The 23,235-nt window shown below is 31.6% G+C and overlaps 1 protein-coding gene across 2 annotated transcripts in view; it reads right to left on the reverse strand.

Moving 5' to 3' along the window:
• Nucleotides 1-23,235, reverse strand: part of LOC109603943 (SCY1-like protein 2) — a 77,497-nt gene that overhangs the window by 22,136 nt on the left and 32,126 nt on the right. For both annotated transcript variants that reach the window (XM_049963976.1, XM_049963975.1), the window contains exons 6-10: nucleotides 22,756-22,886; nucleotides 18,659-18,773; nucleotides 11,809-11,954; nucleotides 8,211-8,364; nucleotides 7,901-8,150 (exon numbers count right to left, since the gene is read on the reverse strand). In XM_049963976.1, the coding sequence (XP_049819933.1) occupies nucleotides 7,901-8,150; nucleotides 8,211-8,364; nucleotides 11,809-11,954; nucleotides 18,659-18,773; nucleotides 22,756-22,886 (796 nt within the window). The remainder of the gene's footprint in view (nucleotides 1-7,900; nucleotides 8,151-8,210; nucleotides 8,365-11,808; nucleotides 11,955-18,658; nucleotides 18,774-22,755; nucleotides 22,887-23,235) is intronic.

The following is a 23,235-nucleotide window of genomic DNA, read 5'->3' on the forward strand; positions in this document are numbered from 1 at the left end:
GGTGAAAAACAGAGTAAAATTGAAGTAGATTTAAATTTAAACAAATCGATCATTTCAAAGACAATTTCCATTTTAACAGAAGGAATACCCAAAAGGGGTAGAAAACGCAAGACTAACAGAGCTGTAGTCAGGAAAACAAAAACGCTTGTTGTTCGTGACACTTTTATCAGCTCATCCCGCATAAATCAAAAAATAAACGAACTCAGTATGTTGGTGAGTACCATAAAACGAAGACTAAAAAGAGCTGGTCTCTATAGTAAAAAGAACAACAAAGAAGCCCTTCATTTCTGCAAACTATAGAGCAACGAAACTACTATTTTCAAGAGAACTTGTGAACTGGACAAATGGGCAATGGATAACAATTTTGTTTTCCGAGGAAAGTCGGCTCCAATTATTCAAATCTGAGGGTATTTCAAAGGTGAGAGGATCAATTAATAAAAAGTATAATTCCAAGTACACTAATCCCACTGTGAAGCATGGTGGAGGAGACGTTATGGTTTGGTATGTTTTTCTGGGTTTGGCATGGGCCCACTGGTTAAGTTAGACGGGATAATGGATCGTTTTGTTTATCATGACATTCTCTAGAATCATATGCTTCCATTTGACGAAGGTAGCATCAGTTTAAGGTGAACCTTCCAATACAACGATCCGAAACACACGTCTAAGTTAATTAAAGAATGGTTCACTTCTCAAAGAGTACGTGTCATGCCTTAGCCAGCACAAAACCCAGATCTCAATCCAATGGAAAACCTTTGAGAAGAAATTGATTGGAAAATCCCTGCATAAAGTCTATTAAATATGAAAAAACTCTACGAAGAAATTCTAAATCCCTCGAAAGAAATTTCGAACGATTATATTGAAAAGTTACCAAAATCAATGAAGAAAAGGTGTTTAGAAGTTATTAAGAATAATGGATATGCTATTAGATACTAAATAAAAGAAGGCTAAACGTACGTAAAGTTATTTTATTTTAAAGTTGCTCTACTTTTGACCCTTGAATATTTTTCAAATATTAATAAATACCTAACTAAACCCATTCATAAACAATTATATTGATGTATTGTTTTTATCAAACATACTGCATAACTGACAAGAATATGGATATTTAAACGTACATTTTTATCAAGAAAAATGAATATTTCTAAAGTTGCTCTACATATGAGCGATAATGGTTATTGAATAAAATTAATTTGATTTATATATTTTGTTGTATAGTTTTTATTTCATTTTTTAACAAATTAAGCATTAATAATTCGTAAATTTTCCTTTTAAAATTTCATATTTAGTCGAATGGGAATAATTGGAAATAACATTTTGTTTTGAATGTAACTAAAGCTTCTGGTATTGCAATTAAAATTATAATTAAATAAATACACAGTGGAAACGTTTATATTAAACCAAGCTGAACTTTTTCAATTCAAACTTTATTACACGCCAGGCACTAATATTTCATGTCGGCATTCCATGACCATTAAATTAATTGTTTAATTGGACTAAAATATGTAAGGGATTAATTTATCTTTTTCATATTTTATGTATTGTAATTATCGTTTAATAATGTACTGCGTGCAAAAAAATGCAACTTCTAGATATAATTGATTTATTCCATTCTTTTTTTAAAATATTAACTTATTACAGAATAATCATTGATTATAAAATTAAACAAAAATCTTAAAGCATCTTAACAATGAAGCAATCTTAACAATGTGATGGACCCCCTCTTTGGTTGAGACATATCTGACGTCTTAGTTCATTAAGAGTACGTGGAGGGCTCTATAAACACATGTTCAATTGGGGAAAGGTCTGAATATCTAGGTGGCCAAGGCAGTAAATTTACATGGGAGCCTTCTAGAGAGTTTAATGTAACACATCGTTCAATAAGTCCCGAGACTAACAACGAAAACAACATTTTTTTTCAAAAATCATTTTTATTCATCAATATGATCTCCTTTTAGAGTGATACAATCGTTCCAACGCCTTTCCAATATTTCTATACCATGTTTATAAAGGGATTTATCCTTTGCTTCAAAATAGGATTCAGCTTCGGCAATGACCTCCTTATTCGAGCATTTTTTTGAGATCAGCAAAGAGTCACTAGTCGCTGGGGGCTAAATCTGGCGAATACGGGGGGTGGGGAAGCAAATCAAAGCCCAACTCGTTCAATTTTGCCTTTGTTTTCATGGACTTGTGGCTTGATGTTTTGTTCCACTGAAAGCAATCGTGGCACCCACTTGGAAAAAGGATTGTAAATACGTTTCCAGATGATATCTGTGTCATTTCTGCAATCTTACGAACCTTCACTTTGCGATTTTTCATTATGATTTTTAACACTTCACTCACATTTTCCGGTGTAATGGCTTCCAATGGCTTACCCGGACGTTCCGCATTGTTTGTGTCCGTACGACCACGTTTAAACTCAGCATACCACCGACAAATCGTTGGTTTAGATGGAGAGGAGTTTGGGTAATGTTTTTCAAGCCATTGCTGGGCTTCTACGGTGTTTTTACCCATTAAAAAACAATGCTCAACACGAGAAACTCGCTTTTCTCCATTTTTCAAACAAATTACAAAGTGACTTTAGTCTAACCTCGATAACTCTGCTGTTTGTGGTCCGATCGACATGAAATTTTTACACGTTTCATGTAAAGGTTCATACTGTAGGGAAACGTGGCCAGATTGGTACTAATAGGACCGTTTCTGGATTAGTCTCGGGACTTATTGAACGATGTGGACAGGCAATATCTTGCTGAGGGATTGCTTCACTTACATCCACCAATTTCTAGAGTCAACTTATTAGAATCGATAGTTACAAAAATAAAGTAAAAAATTGATGTTCTCCAGCAATTTAATAATAAAAAACGTCGCCGGAACGTAAATCCGAGAGCGTTCCCATAACGAAATCCTTAATCAATCACTCCCCTTGGCATTCGATCGAATCCTTGCACGAATGTGTCTTCGGCAAGGAAAAGTCATTAGTTGTAACACTTAATTTAGCTCATATTTGTGACACCCTGTCACGATTTTCCATCGTTTCGAATCGTGTTTCTTTTCCACTGGCACCGAATCCAATTTAGAAACGGGGACCAGGAATTCGTCGAGTTCCATCGAATGTTTCGGTGGTACGCGTGTCGTTGTCGAAATTCCCGACCCGTCATGTTTTACATTAACGCCGGATCCCTCCAAACCTTCGATCCCCTTTATCGGCTGTTGTATTGATGTGTTATGGTATGTGAATGTATACGTGATTTGACGTGGTAAATCATGAAATGTGTATCGACGTTGAATTTTTAATGTTACCTTGTGAAATAGAAATAAAACAAAATTTTCCAGTCTTTAATTTGACGTTTCAATATTTTATAACTATGAAGGAATTAAAGTAGCCTTACGTTGCAACTTAATTAATTTAATTGAGTATTCAAATTGAGTACAGATAAAATTTACTTGAAAATCTCATAAATTGAATATATCTATAGGACTGCTCTCCTGAACAAACAGATCGGCCGAAGTGAGTAGGTCAAATATTTGTGTTGAATAATTTTAATGGAAATATTTAATTTCCCAGATATTATTGGGCCGCGCGTGTGAAATCAATACCTCACCAAATCAAATGTGTATCGCGTACGTACCTGCGTCACTGTCCGACTAGTTTAACCTCTTAATAAATCCGCCATCAAAAGGGACACGAAAATATGTGTCAAAAGAAAAACCGATATTTTAAAATAGATCTTTGTCAGAGTGGCGTGTCAATAAATAAATGTGTGGGCGATGTACTCACGTGTTTTGATGTCCGATTTGTATGTGAATTGTGACTATTAATATTTTCAATGGACAGTTCACATGGAACTTTTGATCCAGAATAGAAAGACTTAAATGGAAAATCTATCAATTCACGGTGATATATTTTTTTATAGAAATCGATAAAATCAATATGAGTGTGTTTGGTAGGAATTATAATTTTAATAATCATTCTCTTATGATTCTTCAAATAGAATTTGAAAATGTGGACAAAAAGTTCAGGACACCACATTAATTAATATTTATTTTCATTCAAGTTGCAACATCTAAACATGAAAAACCTGATCATTATGTGATTCACCACTCTCATTTAAAAAGTCTCCTATATTAGTACAACCTATATTAGAAACGAGTTGGATTCTATTCTGGAGGGGTCTGCTCCAGAAGAGATTAATTCACAAAATGATTTCATCGACTAAAAGTGCATGATCTACCAGAATTTTATGACATACTGACATGTTGGACATGAAAATGATATGCGCAACATGGGTGCTGAGTTTATGGACATCTGAACAAAAACGTCAGGATGTTTCAATGTAGTGTTTGGCCATGTTTTGCTGTAATTAAGCCGATTCAAAACGATTGATAAAACATGGGTTCACCATTTCACACCTGAGACCAACGAGAAGTCAAAACAATAGAATACAAGAGGAGAACCGGACTCAAAGACGGGGACCTACCCAACCCTACGGATGAACTTGAATTATATGATATTGTTGAAGGTGATGAAATTGTGAAAAAATCGTCACATTTGGCATAGAATAAGAATATTTGGCAATTCTGAATCTTTTTTCTGATTATAAATTTGAAAAAAATTGCTCTATGGTAAAAGATTTATTTACAATAAGATGAAGGTTATGGTTTATGACTATTTTAGAAGGAAATACAGTTTTTTTCCAAATTTTTAGGTGGGTTATTTTTGGGAGTGCTCAATTATAATAAAATGATTCAGTAATAAGAAGTAAATATAAAAACAAATACTCAAACTGTAAAATTTTTCATTATAAAAATAATAGTGGGAGTGACCAAAAATAACAACAAGAAAAAGTGTTGAAAGATATTTCAAAACTTCCACTCACATACCACTAAAACGCTTCCGGTTTATGTGTACATATACAAAGTAGTTTTGAATCCATTTCCCCCGGATTCCTGGGAGGATAAGATCTTCTGCGAAACGCTAATATGTCACATGATAAAATTGCACGGCGGAATTTCATTGAGGGCTTTTATGGTGATACACTGGAAGTATACACATGTATAACCCACATAGTACAAGAGATCGTGTATCGTACAATTGCATTTTTCCTTTCAGACGTGGGATCACGGATATGTACTTGTTGATTTTATATTCTCTGAAGTATAAGCTTGCATTATTGGAGTGTTATTTTATTATGAATTAAATTTGACCTAATTAATTTCTTGGTTTTATTAAAATTTTTATTTTGTCAATTTACTACATCCCCAAGTTTTTAATAAATCATAATTTTAAAACAATTTATAATTATTGACAAATTTTTTAATCAATTCCTCTAATGAATATAACAATTGATAATAATTAAAGATTTATTATTATTATTATTATTATTAAATAATTTTAATGCATACAAAATAGACAAGGGACACAAATTGTAACGATTTTAGTTATAAATATGAATTGTTGTATATTATATATTATGTAATATAGTATAATTAAAACTTGATTGTTAACATATGCAGAATTTGTTATAAAATGATAATTATCAAACAAATAAGCATAAAAATATGATTTTAATTTTGTTTAAGCAATTCAATGTTTAAGGTGTCCAAACATTTGTTCAGGACTGTAAAATACAATAAATAATATTGTATACCTACTCAGCTTCAATAAAGATAAACTCATGCCTCTAAACATGACCTTAGTTAGCCATATTCATAGTTTGCATTACGACTTTAAAATACTGAAATTTTATTATGCGTATTTTTATAGTTAGATTGTTGGAAAAATAATAATAGTTCGTTTTTAATTTGTAAAAATTAACCATAAGGTTTGATGAGAAAAATTAATACTTTAATAGAACAATGGTTATTTTTTGTTTGAAATTTTTGAAGTGAAACTTTTGCCGCGTTGGGCACTTTTTGGTAGGGGAAAATCTTATGGGTTCGCGTCACCGACATGCTCGTCCTTCTTTTATTAATAAATTCACAAGTAAAAACTATGTGTCTGTCGGCGTTTCAAGAGGTACCCAAAAACTAGACCTTAAGAATAAAATCCCGGAACTAGAGGGTGAGTTACAACTGTATATTTGAGAGCATTTTGAAATCAGGTAAAATTTTACTAATGCAGTGGCTCCGTTAAAGGCCTCCAGCTAAGCCGGAAATCAGTTTGACGCTAATATCTATTACTGTTTTGAATGTGGAAGGCTCATAGAGGAGAATGCCGTCTAAAAGGAATCTCCACCACTACCAAATATCGTGGGGGGTAAATTTAGAAAGAAGGTAAATTTCCCAAATAATCGTTCCAGATCAGTAATGAAATTAAGTAACCGGTTGTACATATTTTGGTTCCAATTACAATCGAATGAGGGATGTTTATTAAGCAAAAGTGAAACATACTTGTTTTTTTAACCCGTCAACAAAAGTGTGTAAACTGAAAATTAGCCTTTCCTAACAAATAATAATATGTTTAATGTATTTTTAGAAGTGAAAACTTCTTTAGCCGCGTTGGGCCCTTTTTGTAGGGAAATATTATGTGTTCGCGTCATTGACATGCTCATGACCGGCGCACGCGTACTGTGCTGTGCGCCTTAGACACTTTTTGTATGGGTGAAATCTCGTGCGTTCGCGTCACCGACATGCTTATACCAGTATATCTGCATCTATACAGTTGTCGTATATCTTATAAGTGAAATTGAATGGATTTAGTGAAAAATTTATTTAAATATGTTCAATGATTGAAAACTCAGTACTAAAAAACATAAAACGACAATCGATGCCGCTTTTACACGATACTTTAATAAATTTGAATCAAACATTTTCATTTCTTACTTTAGTTACCATAAGCCTATTGTAACCTTTTTAGAACAAAAATATATAATTGAAAGTATAAAAATTTAAGTATTGTTGAAATTAATGATGACAATGATGCAAACAATTAAAATAATGTTAAAAATCAAGTACATTGAAATTTAAGTAAATACAAATACTATCCATAAATAATATGATTGTATATTAATTGTTATTTCAATTGAATTGTATTTACATTTTGTCATGATCTTGTACAACCCGTAATATAATTGAATGATAAAAAACCACATAAACATGCATATAATTGTTACTCGGAGTGTCAATAGATGTGAAAACCAGATTTATGTTGTTCAATTTTAATTCAAATATTATGAAATTTCAAATTTTAATATTAAAAGTTCTAAATTTTTACTAACTTGGTCTTGTCCTATTAAATTGTTGGGTGTGTTTTGTGTATTACTCTATCTTGTCGTGATTTTTTAGATTTTTTGTTCTTCTTTAACTTTCGTACCTATACCAAATCAAAACTGCACAATAATAAATACCAAAATAATCCTGATCCTTATCTCCAATGGTTACTTTTGATTTTACCTATGTGACGTGGAAGGAAAAAGACAAATAACAATTGTAACTGTGAGATAAACCACAAACAACATAGGATATATGAATTATAAACATAAAACATTTTATCGGTTGTATAAAATTGCTTGCCAATAGGAAAACATTTTTTTTACGTTGTTACCGAAAATAAACACGGTTCAATTTGAACATATCACATCATCAAATATGTTTGTTTAAATTATGCATTTACCTAAGGTCTATTTAATGTTTTGAATCAATACTGATAATTTAATATGTAATTAATAAATACATAATGCACATAGATAATTCAATAATATCTCATTAATAAAAGCACACGCTGTAACGATCTATTTCGTATCTCGTATTAATCGCTTATCTGCCATGAATTTAGCTCGTCAACACAATTTCCAGCCAGCGATAAACGCCGTGTAAGTCCACCGCTTATGCGGAACAAACACAAAATTAAGCGCCACATCGTTAATTAAAATACCAAATAAAACAAATTATAATCTGTACTTACTCACGACCCTAAGGGTGATCTGGGGATCGGACAGTTTTATGTCGTAGAGGAGGGGCAACACCTCGTCAATGATTTGACCCTTGTCCAGCCGGTCCAGGGTCCTCTCCACGCAGGACAGCACGTTCGACACGATTTTCATGTCGCCCTGGTTTTTCTCGTAGATCACCTTGGTTTTGGGCAGGATCATCCTGCGAATGGCCGTCTCGTCCAGGCATTCCGAAACGTTGGTCACGGCCACCAAAGCCGCACTCTAAACACAAATTAAACGTTCATGCAGTTTATTTACTCAATGATAAACGAAATTTATTACCTGTACTTGGATGGTGGTACTTTCGAACGCGTTGTACAACATTGGTAGTACTTCAGTTCTGATGTCGTCTCTTGGGGTTTTCTCTAATATTATGTGCAAATTTTCTAAAAGTGTGACGGTCGCCTGGACCGATTTTGGGGCCTGGAATACACCCCTGCAACAAAATTATAATATAATATCTCGTTAATTTGTAAATAAAAATTGTTGGCGTAATTATCGTACAATTAGCAAAGCTAATTAGATTTTAGTAATTAAACTATATAATTACACGTTTTATTATTTGCGATGAACATTATAAATTAACTCTTAATTCAATAAATATCGTTATTACAGGGGAAGGTAATTGGAATCATTAAGTTGTAAAATTGTATTTAACATTTATTATTCAGGTCAGTAAATTATTATGCAATATTACACAACGATAATAAAAAACCTTTAATTTAAATTACCATTGCCAAAAAAATATAATTTTTTATATATTTTTTTGAGTTTTATATTTTTAAATTTGTGCTGTATGAGTTAAGGACATTGTAATTTTAATTGCTATTGCCAAAAAATTATACTTTTTTATATATTTTTTTGAGTTTTATACTTTTAAAATTTGTGCTGTATGAGTTAAGGACATTGTCTCTAAATTAATTAAAAGTATACACACTATCGCTCACATGTAGAGCAACAAATTAAAAAACATAATCATTTTATTAAAAGGACAATTCTTTTTAATTTAAATTAATTTTATAATTAATAAACGTCTATACATTTCGTACCACAATTTATATGCAGATATCTTTATTTACGTAGTTTTTATACAACAATTGATTTTATAATTTATTTCTGTGCCCGACATTTTTCCTTAAAGCTAAAAATGCCTAGAAGTGTCCATGTAACGATAAAAATTAAACAAGAAATTGTAGAAAAGTTCCGAAATGGTGAAAAACGGAGTAAAATTGCAATAGATTTAAATTTAAACAAATTAATCATTTCCAGGACGATTTCCAATATTAACAGAAGGTATATACTGGAAGGAGTTCCTAAAAGAGGTAGAAAACGCAAGACTAGCAGAGCTGTGGACAGGAAAACAAAAACGCTTGTTGTTCACGTCACTTTTATCAGCGCATCCCGCATAAATCAAAAAATAAACGAACTCAGTATGTTGGTGAGTACCATAAAATGAAGACTAAAAAGAGCTGGTCTCTATGGTAGAAAAAACCAACAAAGAAGCCCTTAATTTCTGCAAACTATAGAGCAGCGAAACTACTATTTGCAAGAGAACATGTAAACTAGACAGATGGGCAATGGAAAACAATTTTGTTTTCCGATGAAAGTCGGCTCCAATTATTCATATCTGATGGTATTTCATAGGTGAGAGGACCAATTAATGAAAAGTAAAATCCCAAGTACTCTAAACCCACTGTGAAGCATGGTGGAGGAGACGTTATGGTTTGGTATGTTTTTCTGGGTTTGGCATGGGCCTACTGGTTAAGTTAGACGGGTAATGGATCGTTTTGTTTATCCTGACATTCTCTAGAATCATATGCTTCCAGTTGACAAAGGTAACATCAGTTTAAGGTGAACCTTCCAGTACGACAAAGATCCGAAACACACGTCTAAGTTGGTTAAAGAATGGTTCGCTTCTCAAAGAGTACGTGTCATGCCTTGGCCAGCACAAAATCCAGACCTCAATCCAATAGAAAACCTTTGAGAAGAAATTGATAGGAAAATCCCTGCAAAAAGCCTGTCAAATATGAAAGAACTCTGCGAAGAAATTTCGAATGATTATATTGAAGAGCTACCAAAATCAATGAAGAAAAAGTGATTAGAAGTTATTGAAAATAATGGATAATAATACTAGATACTAAATAAAAGAAAGCTAAATGTATGTAAAGTTGTTTTATTTTAAAGTTGCTCTACTTTTGACCGTTGAATATTTTTCAAATATTAATAAATATCTAACTAAATCCGCTAATAAACAATTAAATTGATCTATTGTTTTTATCAAACGTGCTGCATAACTGACAATAATACGGATATTTAAACGTACACTTTTTCTCACCCTATTTTCTAGAATCACTGAATATTTTTTAAAACCATTAAGTTTTTCATATTCTTTTCAGAATTTAGAAGAAAAGTCCTGTTGACTAATTTTGATTATATTTCTTCATCATTGAACTTGTTTTATCTCATCCCAAATTTTGATTATTTTAGAAACATGTTGTATAATTCTGCGGTATTCTATTTTTATTAATTACTGCTTGACATCTGCGAAATACATTCTAACATATCTACTTAATAATCAAAATGTCTGTTGAAGAAAATTTCTGAAAGTTATATCTGTACGCTATGGAATTGAGATCTAAAGAATTTCTAATAATCGCCAGAGTACCTAAGTTTCATTGAAAAAGAGAAAATAGATAATTCTATATCTCTAACAAAGATTTTAGTTCAAGCCATAAATCATCATCAAATCATAAAAATAATTTGACATCCTTCGATTTCTGCCTATACTCGTATTCGATTAGTTATTTGAAAAGCAGTAAAATGTAAACTTATCTCTTAATATAACGTTATAATAATCTCCATTGGTTTCTTGAATTAATCTTTTTGTTGTAGTCTATGACAATCTTTCACCCTGGCCTTGGATCGTCCACGGAAATCATCTTAAAAGTTAATAAGACACCAAACCTAAGATTTGTAGTTGTCTGTAACTAACGGGCAGTTAAAGTGATATATCGATCATGTGGTGCAGTGATAATTCAGGACTGACCTGCACATTGTCGTCCAGCAAAATTTCGTCGCATTTCTAAACCTTGATACATGTCTAATAATAACTCCTGTCGTAACTTCAATGTGAAGGGACAACGAAATATATTTTTAGACACAGAACATGTCATTTCCAGCCTCTTATTAAGATTAATTTGAAATGTGAAATGTATTTTTCGGTTCATTGGTTTATAATTATCCAAGTTAAAAATAATGTATCTTAGTTAATGTAAGTGACATACCCTAATTACTAATTCATTGTGTCAATATTTAGGTATTGAAATTTCAGCCATATTATTAAATTATGCCAAGAAGTTTATTATGTCTGAATTTTAGAAGATGAATTTTTAAACTTAAAGCAATGTTTTTAATATTAACATGGGTGTTTCAATTTATTACCAAGACGAAGACATAACAACCATAAAAGTCCTCAAACATTGATTTAAAGCCAGTCTCTATTAAATGGAATCAAATTATCTCTTTCAAACGACTTTATGCGAGTAAAGTTACTCCTAGTCGTAGTAGATTTGTAGTGAGGTCGCGTTTGTGGTTAAAAGGTCCACGTCTGTCCACTCGTTTTGTTACCCGCTGCCCCGAAGCAATACACAAAAAGAAACCACTTAACAAATATAAATGGAGGATATTAAATTCGCTATCCTGATAGTCTTCATTGTCCCCGAACTATTCGAGGCATGTTGCACGTTGAAAAGGTACAATTCGAACTGGCCAATATCGATGATCACAGAATTGGCAATTCAGACCACAATAAGGCCACCGTTACCAAGTATTGGTAACAATTTTGTCAATTTAAATTAAATTAAACCTAAAATCGCCTTACCTAAAGGACGGAAGGATAATGGACTCATATTCCTCTATCGTGGCCTCTTGAATTAAATATAAGACCGGTTGCAAGACCGCAGCTAGCACTTCTTGGGTTCGCATCTCTTGCTGAAGTGATGGCCATACGTGTTGGTACCATAATTTCTGTAATGAGAGAACATTTCTAATTATTCATACTTAATCAAAATAAAATATAAAAGATAATTCAGATTTTTTACATATTTTTAGGATATTAAATTTCTGTTAATAAACTTCTATCAAAAGGGATAAGGATTAATTAATTCTATCGCTGTCAAAAAAAAAACTTATTAAACGGTATTAAAGATTTGTGATACTAAAAATAATAGAAAGTAGAAAATGTGTAGTAAAGCAGTATCGATCTCTTTAAGCTGTTCAACGAGTCTACTAAAACGACTTTTGGTTTTACCATCGGTAATCCGTTAAAACACCAATGATTTATTGAAGTATTGCAATGCCACAATGAGTTAAATGGAGACTAATCTCTACATAGAGTACCAGCACCCAAAAAGATAAGTCTTTGATGAAAATTTGACAAAATATTAATATTTTATTTATCTACTATATATTTTTATATTTTTTTACTGAAAATGTGTGGTGTGTTAAATACACTCCTTCAATAAATTAATGCACCATATAAATAATATACCCAGTAACAAAGAAACTACATTTTTATTTGCTTTCTAAATAAATTTTTGAAGTGAAAGCTTCTTTAGCCGCGTTGGACACTTTTTGTATGGGAAAATCTTATGGGTTCGCGTTACCGACATGCTCGTCATTCTTTTGTTAATAAACTCAGCCAAAGGAAAAAAATTGTTGATTTGTTTGGTAACCTAGGTTACTAGACCAACAAACTGCCGACGTTTCAAGAGGTACCCGAAAACTAGACCTTAACAATAAAATCCCGGAACTAGAGGGTGAGTTACAACTGTAGATTTGAGAGCATTTTGAAATTAGGTAAAATTTTACTAATGCAGTGGTTTCGTTAAAGGCCTCCAGCTAAGTCGGAAATGAGTTTGACGCTAATATCTATTACTTTTTTGAAAGTGGAGGGTTCACAGAGGAGAATGCCGTCTGAAAGGAATCTCTATACAGAAATATTCGAAATTTTCAGGGTCACCTTTATTTCTGATGATTACAATTGAAGGAGGGATGTTAATTAAGCAAAACTAAAACAAACTTGTTTTTTATACCGTCAACAAAAGTGTGTAAACTGAAAATTAGCCTTTACTAACAAATAATAATAGATTTAATGTATTTTTAGAAATGAAAACTTCTTTAGCCGCGTTGGGCACTTTTTGGTAATGAAATATTATGCGTTCGCGTCACTGACATGCTCATGACTGGCGCATGCGCAGTGTGCTGTGCGCCTTAGACACTTTTTGGATGGGTGAAATCTCGTGCGTTCGCGTTACCGACATGTTTATACCAGTATATCTGTAACTATACAGTTGACGTATAGTGTTGTGTATATCTTATAAGTGAAATTAAATGGATTTGTAAAAAAAATATTTAAATATGTCCAATGATTGAAACAATTAAAATAATGTTAAAAATCAAGCACATTGAAATATAAGTAAATACTAAATAAATATTATATATTAATCGTTATTTCAATTGAATTGCATTTATATTTTTTCATGATCTTGAACAGCCCATAATATATTTAAATAATAAAAAATCATATAAACATGCATAAAATTGTTGCTCGGAGTGTCAATACATGTGAAAACCAGATTGTTGTTCATAAATTTAATTAAAACTTTATGAAATTTCAAATTTTAATACAAAAACGTGTAATTTTTGACTTCTATTGGCAGTCTCTGAAACTGCCAACTTTAAATTTTTTTACAGTCAGCAGGTTGGAAATTGAGAAGAATTTAAAACTGTGTAAATTTCAATCAATATTTGGTGGATGCGCAGCATAGGCAAATTGCTATACCAATGGTGTATGGCAATTTTGTATTTTGTTAAATATTATAGCAATAACTATGTTATTTAATGTATAATGTTATTTGAACCTCATCAGCAGTGATGGAGCATCATCTCATATAAGAAATAAATATTGTTCCAGTATAAGGAGCATATTCCTCAGGAATAATAATAATAGGTAGTACTATTATTTAATTTCCCGAATCAATGTATATTTTATAAATTATTTATAATCTTCTTGTACATATTTCTACTGCCTCTTACTACTGCATACTAGAAAACTGAAGTACAACGTCAGTACAAAAACTTATGATATACTGTATAATCTAAATAAATTACAAATGAAACATTTAATTAATTAAACACAAGGAAGTTATGCAAATGACAAATTTTCATTTTCACGCAATTAACATTTTATACTTTAAAATATTTAGGCGTTTCATACTGCATTCATAATCAATAAGTTTTTGTCGGAGTTCATAGGCCACTGAACATGACGAATATAAACATGGGTCGTTTCCTTCCGGCTGGGAATATTTACAACAGAGTAACTCTGGAAAGAAGCATTCGCTCGTTGGGACTTAACGTAATAGTCACAACAGCTTTATAATCCACCCCTCAACATATTCTTCGTCTGACATTTTGTAAACCCTCCGTTTCGAACAATCGATAGAAGTGTTGTGACATATTATTTATATTATTATTATTGGTGCAATTTTAATTAAATTAATAAGTCAATTCAATCATTAAAAATGGCACCTAAAAAAGTTATTTTGCTTTATGTAATTAATATTAATGCCTTTAAAAAACGCTGTCCGTATCAACAGAAAAAAATTGTGAGCGATTTTACCTCACAATTTAAATTCATCAAAGTGGAGGCATAATTGCACTTGTCCGTAAAGTATTCGCTTCAAAGGACCTAAAACCAATAAACAATTTAAAAAAGATAAAACTTTTTTTCAGACCCAAATAACCGGCTCAGTTTTATGGAAATACCTCAAATTCATTTCCGAACTGTGGGTGGCAAGACCCACACCGTATTCGCACACATTCGCAGCGAAATTCCACATCAAATTACCCACTACAATCGATACAGCGCCGTTCACAGTAAGACACCCGACAAATTTTATTCCGATGTAGCTCACTTTACCTTCCATTGTGTACCCATATTCCGGGCACGATGGCCGCAACACCACACAAAAACCTGTAGCAACCCGAACACGCGCATATACTTTACGCGACGCCCTTCGATTTTGTTTCCTTTGCTTTTTTTTACCGTCGCCTTGCTTTACCTTCCATATTTGAACATATTGAATGAACACAATCCATTTGTTCGATAACGTTAAAAGAAAATCCTCAGGAAATACGACACAAAAAATAACGTATTTTATTTTTGCTCAAAGGCGATTTATTTATGCATTTACGTGTGAGACGCGGAAAAGGTCCTGACGAAATGTTTTGTTTTTAGCTCGGATTCTTTCCAATAAAAATCTAACTCAGAATTTCGAAGGGGTAACGTGAAATTCTCTTTATGAAATAGTGTCCAACAGAATTAACTACATCCTAATTGGTTCTATGTCTTGGTATGTTGAGAGAAACCCTGCTTCCTGAATTAAGTTTTGGCATGTTAAATCCAATGTTGGCTTGTATATAAGAACAATAAATTTTGCCATGCAATATATTGACAAGAAACTTTGCTGACGTTTTTCTCTTATTACTAACAATGAGTCTGTAGAATATTCTTGCAGCAATAAATTGAGCAGAGTATATATTGTTCTTACGAAAGCTCAAGTACTTAAGGTATCGTCGTTGAATAAATTCCAGGCTAATTTGATGGCAAGTGTAAATGGGATTCCAGACAATACTGCAATACGCCAATTTACTTCGTACTAATGCAGAAAACAGAGTCTGTAATGCAATTTGAGAATTTAGCGATTTGTTGTTTCGTACGACAAATTGTAAGATCTTGGAAGATGATGAAGTAACTTATTTGCGGCCCAAATAATAATTCGTTGTCATGTGACAATGTGTTGTAGGAAAATTTGACTGGCAATTTATGTTTGGTGTAACTTATAATAAAGCATTTCTTTACATTTAGCTGGAGGTTGTTACTCTAACACCATTTCACCAAAGTGTCAATATCACTTTGTAGAGTAAGAGCTTATATAATACTGTCGACATGTTAATATAGCTTCAGATGATCAAGATAGACTAGACTAGTGCATGAAAACAAACTCAACAAGTCATTGATTAATAAAAGGAATAATAGATGTCTCAAGTTAGACCCCTGAGGTAGACCAGAGGATGCAGTGTAAGTGTGAGATCTAAATCTGTTGTAGTTGACGTAATAAGTTCTGTTTGGCACATACCTCCCAATTAAATTAATAAGACTATCACTAAGACCAAAGGTTTCAAGTTTATTCAACAGTATAGCATGTTCAATGGTATCGTCCATCTGACTTTTACGATCTATTGACGACCATATATCTTGAGTGTACGTATCAAATTAGTGGTGGTGAACCTGTCTAACCTAAAACTGTGCTAATTAGGATAAATTTTATAACGAACACCTTGATAAATGAATGATGTAATGAAAATTACTTAATATAGAGATAGGTGTGTAATTATTAAAATTAGATTTATCACCTTTTTTGAGTTTGACGCTATTACTGCTTTGAAAGTAGAGGTTTTATAGAGGACAATGCTGTCTGAAAGGATTCTCTGTATAGAAACATTCAAAATTTTCAGGATCATCTTTATTTCTGATGTACTTTCAAGGAAAAAATCAGCGCCCTGATACCAACCTGCTCAATTTCGTCGAAAAGTAATGGATCTGATATATGGCATGTATTTATATATATATATATATATATATATATATATATATATATATATATATATTAGACTATTTCAAAAAAATCGACAATTTTTTTTTCTTAATTATATCGAAAATCTTATTGGAAATGATAAAAAAAATACTTATCTCGTTAGAGATAATATTTCAAAATGATCAACACAGATTTTTATAGAAAATTTAACACTCTACAATGTCTCTTACAGTTTTTTGATATATTCATTTTTTCAAAAGTTATTTATCATTAAAGTTGGATTGATTTAAAATTTTGACATTTTTCTCATTTTCTGACGCAACCATCAACTTTATGAGAAAATTTTATATGACATTTTTTGTACAGAAATCAATTTCCTATAATTTATCTCCGAAAAAGTTTTTGATATTTTTTACAGATCATAAGTTATCTGCAGAAAACTAAAAATTTTATTACTGCTTAAAATTAAGCATTTTATTTAATTAAATAGATTTTTATTAAAAAAATTGATTGTTTATTATAATCAAAGTAGATTACTTTGATCATAATTAGATTACTATTAGATTTTTACAACAATTTGGCAATTTTTTTCTGCATTCACTTATAACTAGCAATAAGTGTTTCACGAAAAATGAAGAGCAATTACAATACTTGTTTATTTACTTTATTTCCCATAAAGTTGATGGTTGCGTCACAAAATGAAAAAAATGTCAAAATTATAAATCAATCCAACTTCAATGTTAAATAACTCTTGAAAAAATGAATATATCAAAAAACTGTAAGAAACATATTTGTAGAGCGTTAAATTTTCTATAGAAATCTGTTTTGATCATTTTGAAATGTTATCTCTAACGAGAATTAAAAAAATTCAAAATCCAAGAGGACACAGTTCCTGTGTTATTTAAACGGGAAATTAAAATTTACGATGCGGCACCTCTTAATATTAATATTAAGAGCTGTAACTTTCACAGTATTTTTTTTACCATTTCCAACAAGATTTTCGATATAAATAAGAAAAAAAAATTGTCGATTTTTTTGAAACAGTATATATACCAAATATCGTGGAGGGTAAGTTTAGAAAGTAATAATCGTTCAAGATCACTATTGAAATCAAGTAACCGGTTGTACATATTTTGGTTACAATTACAATCGAAAGAGAAATGTTTATTAATTAAAAGTAAAACATACTTGCTTTTTATACCGTCAACAAAAGTGTGTAAACTGAAGTGAAAACTTCTTTAGCCGCGTTGGGCACTTTTTGGATGGGTGAAATCTCGTGCGTTCGCGTCACCGACATGCTTATACCAGTATATCTGTTGCTATACAGTTGACGTATAGTGCTGTGTATATCTTATAAGAAAAATTGAATGGATTTATTGAAAAATTTATTTAAATATGTCCAATGATCGAAAACTCAGTACTACATAACATAAAACGACAATCGATGCCGCTTTTATGCGATACTTAAATAAATTTGAATCAAACATTTTCATTTCTTACTTTAGTTACCATAAGCCTATTGTATCTTTTTTAGAACAAAATGAAATAATTGAAAGTACAAAAAGTCTAAGTATTGTTGAAATTAATGATGACAATGATGTAAACAATTAAAATAATGTATGATTGTATAATAATTATTTCAACTGAATTGTATTTATATTTTGTCATGATCTTGTACATCACGTAATATATTTAAATAATAAAAAAACATATAAACATTCATAAAATTGTTGCTCGGAGTGTCAATAGATGTGAAAACCAGATTGATGTTGATAATTTTAATTCAAACATTATGAAATTTCAAATTTTAATACTAAAAGTTTTCACTTCTATCGGCAGTCTATAACTGCCAACTTTTTTCAACTGTTAGAAGTCGGTAAAATTCTGTGGGGCAAGGTAAGTCCAATAAATTATTGTTGCAAAAGGGAAACACTAGTGGTGATTTTTTCAACTTCGAATGAAATACTGAATAATAATATAATCAGGTAAAAACAATTCACTCAATTCGATATTGAGTCCCTAATAATAATAATATCATAGAAATGCTATAACTATATTTGTTAATTTTACCTTAGGAATTCCAGGAAGAGCGTCTTTCAAAGTATTCCTGTAAAAGTGATTCTTCTGAGTAGGATCCTTCATGTTTATCACATCGAGGAACTGCAAAGCATGGACCGCTGTATCACTGTAACAAAATTAAAACTTATTTATCAAAGAAATCTTTTAATATTAAAATTTAAAAGTTACACAATTTATACGGTACACATTAAAGTTCCACGATAAAATATTCTCGATATTTGATACACAAAGATGCACATTTTTATAGGCTCCAAGCGAAATACGAATTATAATTCCTAGTCTCCGAAAATAAATACCTTTATAAAAATAAACGGAGCGAGCAATTTTGCATAACGATTTCCCCGTTTAGCAAGTAGTAACATAAATCGTGCTAACACAAAAGAATACATTTGTGCCACGGCGTGTTCCACAAACATTCCATCCCCTTTTCGGTCGGAGGCATCGGCAATAAAAAAACCGAAGGATCTGGGAAACAAGCGTCCGTTGAATTTCTTATTAAGTTATGAATTGGCGATTTTTGCATTTTTCCCATGAACCGCCGAACCAAAGTCCCCGCTGGGATCGGACGGGAACCGTCGTAAAACCTCTTGATGTTTAAGACCGCCCAACTTTGTGGCTTTCTACTTAGTTAAGTTTATAACCCTTTGCATCTTGCTGCGGTATCTAAACTACAGGCACACTTCTGAACAGAGTTTCGAACTTTTGTTCTCTATTGCTCTGTTTCCATGATTCTATCTGTGTTAATCAGGATGAACAACCTACGTTGATTTACTATTGTTAACTTAATAAAATCATTTGACGCAAAGGTACACAATTAATAAATAAATCGAATTAATAAAAAATGCAGGAAAACGTTGTGTAACTAACTATACATAATATTTTTTTCATTGAGCCATTATTCGAGGTCCATTCGTAACGAACCCAATTAAAATATTGCACAATTTAATTCGCAGCAATATCCACAGCCGTTCGTTTTATCTTTAGCTGTAACACGGCACCGGGATGGGTGAACTTTGTTTTGGCGGTATTATAGTGTGTAAGCAATATGTAAACTTTAATGGATTCGGTGTTCTAAACCGTAATCCTATTGAGGGAGTAATTTGAAAACTAGACAGTCTGAAGCACATGTTTGTAGGTGAGCACGATAGACGAACCGACATAATTTCGTTTTACACAAACGCTATTAGGTTCGATAATCGAGTTCGCATCGCAAACAAGCCTCTACTCGCAAATACATCACCGTAGGTACAAAAAAATATATTGTGGGAGGCGATAAATTCGCTTACTTTGTCTACCATCCAAGATAATAAAAGAATTAGTGGTGACTGCATAAATAAATTGGAACTAGATTTATGCATCTTTTTATTGACAGTTACTTAATCGTTATATTGTTAGAACTTGAGTTGACAAATTGTATGGTAACCTTAGAATAAATTAACTTGACAAGGACAGTGTGTTCATTAATATAACAACCTTTTAAATTGATAAATATTTTAGCCATAACTCTTTTACCTAGTGTGAACTGCTAAAATAATATTAATTTACTCTTTCTGTTTTATACAGTATTATAAATACTACTTACTATCTTCTTATTCCATAAAATGTTACGTATATTTTTTTGAACTGAGCTGCACATGAATATAGCTAATATTATTTTGTAAAAGGTTTTTAATGATTAAATATGTGTTACTTAATATAACATTAAATTTGTATATAATATCCTGTTTGTTTTATAATTTTGGCTCTTCTCTTTGGCATACACTATCGCTCATATGTAGAGCAACAAATTAAAAACCATAATCATTTAATTAAAAGAACAATTCTTTTTAATTTAAATTAATTTTATAATTAATAAGTGCCTAAATATTTCGTACCTCAATTTATATACGAATATTTTTATTTATATAGTTGTTATACAACATTTTAGTTCGGGCAGTGTTCATAAGTAAAGCAACGAAACCCTATATTCAATACAATTGATTTTATAATTTATTTCTGTGTCCGACATCGTTCCTTAAAGCTAAAAATACCTAGAAGTCTCCATTTATCGATACAAATTAAACAACAAATTGTAGAAAAGTTCCGGAATGGTGAAAAACAGGGTAAAATTGCTGTAGATTTAAATTTAAAGAAGTCGATCGTTTCAAGGACGATTTCCAATTTTAACAGAAGGAATATACTGGAAGGAGTTCCCAAAAGAGGTAGAAAACGCATGACTAACAGAGCTGTGGACAGGAAAACAAAAAATAAACGAACTCAGTATGTTGGTGAGTACCATAAAACGAAGACAAAAAAGAGCTGGTCTCTATGGTAGAAAACCAACAAAGAAGCCCTTCATTTCTGCAAACTATAGAGCAGCGAAACTACTATTTGCAAGAGAACATGTGAACTGGACAGATAGGCAATGGAAAACAATTTTGTTTTCCGATGTAAGTCGGCTCCAATTATTCAAATCTGATGGCATATCATAGGTGAGAGGACCAATTGTTTTTCTGGGTTTGGCATGAGCCTACTGGTTAAGTTAGATGGATAATAGATCGTTTTGTTTATTGTGACATTCTCTAGAATTATATGCTTCCATTTGATGAAGGTAACATCAGTTTAAGGTGAACCTTCTAGTACGACAACGATCCGAAACACACGTCTAAGTTAGTTAAAGAATGGTTCGCTTCTCAAAGAGTACGTGTCATGCCTTGGCCATCACAAAAATCAGATCTCAATCCAATGGAAAACCTTTGAGAAGAAATTGATCAGAAAATCCTTGCATAAAGTCTGTTAAATATGAAAGAACTCTACGAAGAAATTCTAAATCACTCGGAAGAAATTTCGAACGATTATATTGAAAATCCACCAAAATCAATGAATAAAAGTTGTTTAGAAGTTATTAAAAATAATGGATATGCTGCTACATACTAAATAAAAGAAGGCTAAATAAACGTAAACTTGTTTTATTTTAAAGTTGCTCTACTTTTGACCCTTGAATATTTTTCAAATATTAATAAACACCTAACTAAACCCACTAATAAACAATTATATTGATGTATTGTTTTTATCAAACATACTGCATAACTGACAATAATATGGATATTTAAACGTACACATTTATCAGGATAAATGAAAATTTCTAAAGTTGCTCCACATATGAGCGATAATGAATATTCCTTCAAATATGTTGAATTGTTGTGATGAGGTCATTTAAATTTGTAAAATTTTCATGTTGAATTTGGTCATAAACCAAACCTCTCTAAAGTTTTTTAAAGGCTTGACGTCTGGAGATTGGGACGGGCAAGACAAAACATCGATGCTTTTGGTGTTTTAATCAATCACTCACAATTTTAAATTTGTGGATCATTTCTTTAATATACTCACTGACAGAGAAATTGCAACACCAAGAAGGAGGTGTTCAAATTTAATTTTAATTATTTTGGTAAAACAAAGACATTATAACAAGGAGTAAACGATTAAAATTTGGTACTGAATATATTGAAACTATAATTTTTTTGTTTACAGTTTACATATTTACTTTTGCATGGGGAATGTACCCCTTGAAAGTGGAGCACATTTATCTGAAAACCCTATATCTAACAATTTCGAAATAAAATATATTTCTATTTACAGATGTAAGTTCGCCATGTTTGTCTATAAACATATTTTTATCTTATCAATATCAGAACTTGGCATTCGGGAAGTAATTGGATGCTTCATAGATCACATCGAGTTCAAATTACCAAGGGGTATTCGACGTCAAATGCGAGGTAGCTAACGGACAACTACCGTAATTACCTCTTTGATATAAGTCCGCTTTAAATTTCTTTTTATTGGGAACTAAATCGACTGGGAAATTGTGGTTTACTTAAAAAGCCTCAAAGGTTTTCCGATTAAAGTTTTTAATTAATTTTTATATTTAATTAGAATTCAATAAGTAACGAAGTATTAAAAGAAAAAATAACTAAAATGGTGATAATAAAATTATCTCATTGTCAGTATGAATTTTAAATATGTTAAATGAATAAAACTTACTCATTTGTGGTATTTACCACAAAGATTTCCATCCAGGCTTTTAAATAGTTACTTAAATAATTACTTACCTGAAATACTTAATGAGGGTGAGTAATTGTGCGGTCGGTCGTTGTCTAGTGTCCTTGCTCAAAAGTCGGACTGTAGCATCCTGAAGTGGCAACGGTAACCTTGGCTTCATGTTATGAACTTGGTCCTCTAACTGAAACCAAAACCCGTTTCATTCAACATCCCCATCAATTATAAATTTCCAGACGTAATGGATATGCACTGTAACTTTGCATATACACGAAGAATTAATTAGTTGTCAAACAATATTAATGATAGTGCACTGTTATCGTTAATTTCACAACATAAAAGAATTGCGTGGAACTTCCAAGGGAAAAATTCAATTTCACTGAAAGACGCTTTAAAATATTCTCTCGACCACGTTCGAGTTCAGTGAATCAGAGCTCAGAAATAATTCAAAATTAAAATGCACGTAGCAAACAATTCATTCAATTCGGAGTGTCGGAGAGGAAAATCCTCGTTGTTGCCGTTTCATTCTCTCA

The sequence above is a fragment of the Aethina tumida genome, chromosome 2 (genome assembly GCF_024364675.1).
Source record: "Aethina tumida isolate Nest 87 chromosome 2, icAetTumi1.1, whole genome shotgun sequence".
NCBI classification, from domain to species: Eukaryota; Metazoa; Arthropoda; class Insecta; order Coleoptera; family Nitidulidae; genus Aethina; species Aethina tumida.